This window comes from Juglans microcarpa x Juglans regia, chromosome 2S, assembly GCF_004785595.1.
Source record: "Juglans microcarpa x Juglans regia isolate MS1-56 chromosome 2S, Jm3101_v1.0, whole genome shotgun sequence".
Lineage (NCBI taxonomy): Eukaryota > Viridiplantae > Streptophyta > Magnoliopsida > Fagales > Juglandaceae > Juglans > Juglans microcarpa x Juglans regia.
In genome coordinates, this window is record NC_054597.1 from 29977204 (window position 1) to 29980388 (window position 3185).

At 41.2% G+C, this 3185-nt stretch overlaps 1 protein-coding gene across 1 annotated transcript; it reads left to right on the forward strand.

The window, feature by feature from the left end:
• Window positions 1-2954, forward strand: LOC121251435 (glucan endo-1,3-beta-glucosidase 8-like). The gene is made up of 2 exons (XM_041150694.1): window positions 1-767; window positions 1625-2954. Exons 1-2 carry the CDS (start codon window positions 442-444, stop codon window positions 2772-2774), a joined length of 1476 nt encoding a protein of 491 aa, XP_041006628.1. The 5' UTR covers window positions 1-441; the 3' UTR covers window positions 2775-2954.
• Window positions 2955-3185: the final 231 nt, after the last annotated feature.

Genomic DNA, 3185 nt, shown 5'->3' on the forward strand with positions numbered 1-3185 from the left:
TGCTCTATTTCAATTGGCTAACAAGTTTTGAGAAGCACGTTAGCATGGGGCCGCCATCGTAACTGAAAAACTGTATTAAGGAACGTACATTTCTTCCTTCTTCTCCTTCTTTTTCTTTTTTTTAACAAGCACAACCAGCAAAATTTTTCACCTTCCCCATGAAGGTTTTTCCCAAAAGCCAACACTTGGAAGTAGGAACTTTCTAGTGAGGGAAAACTCTCACTTGCCCACGCTATAAATTCTTTTAACAAAGAACCCAAAATTTCCCCTTCCCCCCTCTTTCTCTTGTTTCCTTTCAGTTCCCTAGTCCTAATCATTTCTGCTCTTTGAAACATTGATTGTTTCTTGGTTCAAGAAAGATTTCGTTTCGCTGATTCAGAGAGAACCCCATTAAAAGTTCATCCAAGAAAAGAAAACAATAAAAAGCAAAACAAAACAAAAATGACAGTTCAAACAGTGCTTTTTCTTGTTTTCATGACCATGGTGTATAATGGTTTGGGTATTGGAGTGAACTGGGGAACCCAGGCAACAAACCAACTCCCAGCGGAAAAGGTGGTAAAAATGCTGATGGATAATGGATTTGATAAATTGAAGCTGTTTGAGGCCGATGAGAAGATTCTGGGTGCTCTGAGAGGGACTGATATTGAAGTGATGCTGGCAATACCCAATAAAATGTTGCAGAAGATGAGTGAGGATCCTGGTGCTGCGGATTCCTGGGTGGATGCCAATGTTACTAGTTATGCCTACAATGGGGGAGTTAATATCAAGTTGAGTCACACACACTTTCTTGATCTTAGTCAAACCCATTTGGAATTTCTTTCCCATCCTTTCGTTATAGCAGTGGGTTTTCCCCCACTTTGGTTCTGTTTGCACTCCATCTGTAACCGTCCGAATCCGTTTATGGGCTGAGATTTTTGTTTCTGGGTGCCATACATCCTCCCTGATTTCGGTATTGGATTCTTCTAGTCATTGATTGCTATATCGAATAATGGTACTTTCTCACTTTTCTCTACCTTCCCCAAATGGGTTTCTGATTCTGGAATGGTCTTCCCGTTGTCCAATCCTCTATGGATTACCGTTAAGTACTGTTGAGGTGTGGTTTTTTCGAATTTGGTGTCCCCAGCAGTGTCATTTCTGTGCTCTGTTTCGATATTCCTTTTTCTAGCATCTGTTATTCTCTGTGGGACTAGCAAATTAAGTCGATTTCGTTTACTTTTTGAGAAATATACAGTCTCTAGCATCTTTTGCGTACGTACTTTGAGCCTAAATGCTTCAGCTTTATAGTAAATTTAAGTGGTCCAACTCTAAATTTTGATATCTGCTCAAATTGTCCAGCTGACCATTTGACACCAGCACACACTTCTTTGGAGGGTAACAATAACCTGGATCTGCCTGCTTTTTTGGCCTTTGGGTGTAGGTTTCTGCAAACTAGATCTGATTAACTTGTATTTTCTTTTGTTATCTAATATAGCTTATAAAGGCCTGAAGTTTAATTATTAATCTGGCTTAATATTTTCAATTAGTCGTTAATGATGGTTTTCATTTCGTGTCAAAAGCCATGCATTTAGATGTTGGCTGGCCCATGTGTGTGCTTGTGAAATTACAGTGACAATTGATTTTGCAGGTATGTTGCTGTAGGGAATGAACCCTTCCTTACAGCTTACAATGGCTCCTATCTCCAATGCACACTCCCAGCCCTCAAAAATATCCAGCGAGCACTCAATCATGCTGGACTCGGTTCCAAGATCAAAGTCACAGTCCCCTTCAACGCAGACATCTACTTCTCCCCGAACTCAAACCCCGTGCCATCTGCCGGCGACTTTCGGCCTGAACTCCGAGACCCCACCATTGAAATAATCCAATTCCTATATGTAAATAATGCACCTTTCACTGTCAACAGCTATCCCTTCCTCAGTCTCTATTATGGGGACGATTATTTCCCTGTGGACTATGCGTTCTTTGATGGAGCAAACAAGCCTGTTAGAGATGGTGATTTACTTTACAACAATGTGTTTGATGCAAATCTGGACACTCTATTTTCGGCTATGTCTAGAGCTGGTTACCAAGATATGCAGATCATAGTAGGTGAAGTAGGGTGGCCAACTAATGGCGAAGAGAACGCAAATATCCAGAATGCAAAGAGATTCAACCAGGGATTGCTCCGACATGCTATAAGTGGAAACGGAACCCCTCTGAGGAAAGGTGTAATTGACATATATCTGTTCAGCCTCATCGATGAGAATGCTAAAAGCGTTGCTCCTGGAAGCTTTGAAAGGCACTGGGGGATATTTGAGTATGATGGAAAACCCAAATATGAATTGGATCTGTCGGGTTTGCAACAGGATAAGGGTCTAGTACCAGTGGAAGATGTGAAATACTTGCCCAAAAGGTGGTGTGTTCTGAACCCACATGCAAGGGATTTAGAGGATCTGGCAGATAACATTGACTATGCTTGTAGCCTTTCAGATTGCACTGTTTTGGGGTACGGATCTTCCTGTAATCATCTGAGCCTCAAAGGGAATGCTTCTTATGCATTCAACATGTATTATCAAGTTCATGATCAGCAGAGTTGGGACTGTGATTTTTCTGGGTTGGCTGTGGTGACTGACGAGGATCCATCTGATGAGAACTGCCCATTCCCGGTGATGATTGCTTATGGTTCTTCATTGCTGCGGCATGGGGGAGTTTCAGACACATTAGTAAAAATCGTTGGGGGATATATGTTGGTGGTTTTTCTGCTATATCTGAGTATAGGGGACCTTCATGTCCAGTAGTAGCCATTGTTGGGAGATACACACGACTGTTTTTGTTTCTGCCATAACTTCTCAGGTATGGTATCAATGCACAGGCATTGTTTTTGTGCAGCTTAAGTAGCTCTGTTCTGCTAGATTGTGTTATAAAGTTGTAGGATCTTTTGGTTTCCAGGTGGAAATTCTTAGCGTTTCTCATTTTCATTTACCTTGTTATGTCTAGCGCGCATTCGTGTAGGATAATTTGAATTACCTTCCATAACTACTGCCTTGTGTGCATGCCACGTCCGTACCGTCTCCTTTCTGGTTGATTCTCCTATTTCTTTGGGGAGCAAAATAAATTTTATTAAAATAAGATTTATAAATTGTAGGGCAAGGGAACCCTTCCAAACACCTCAATGTATTTAACATAGATAAATAAATAAACTTGCAGCC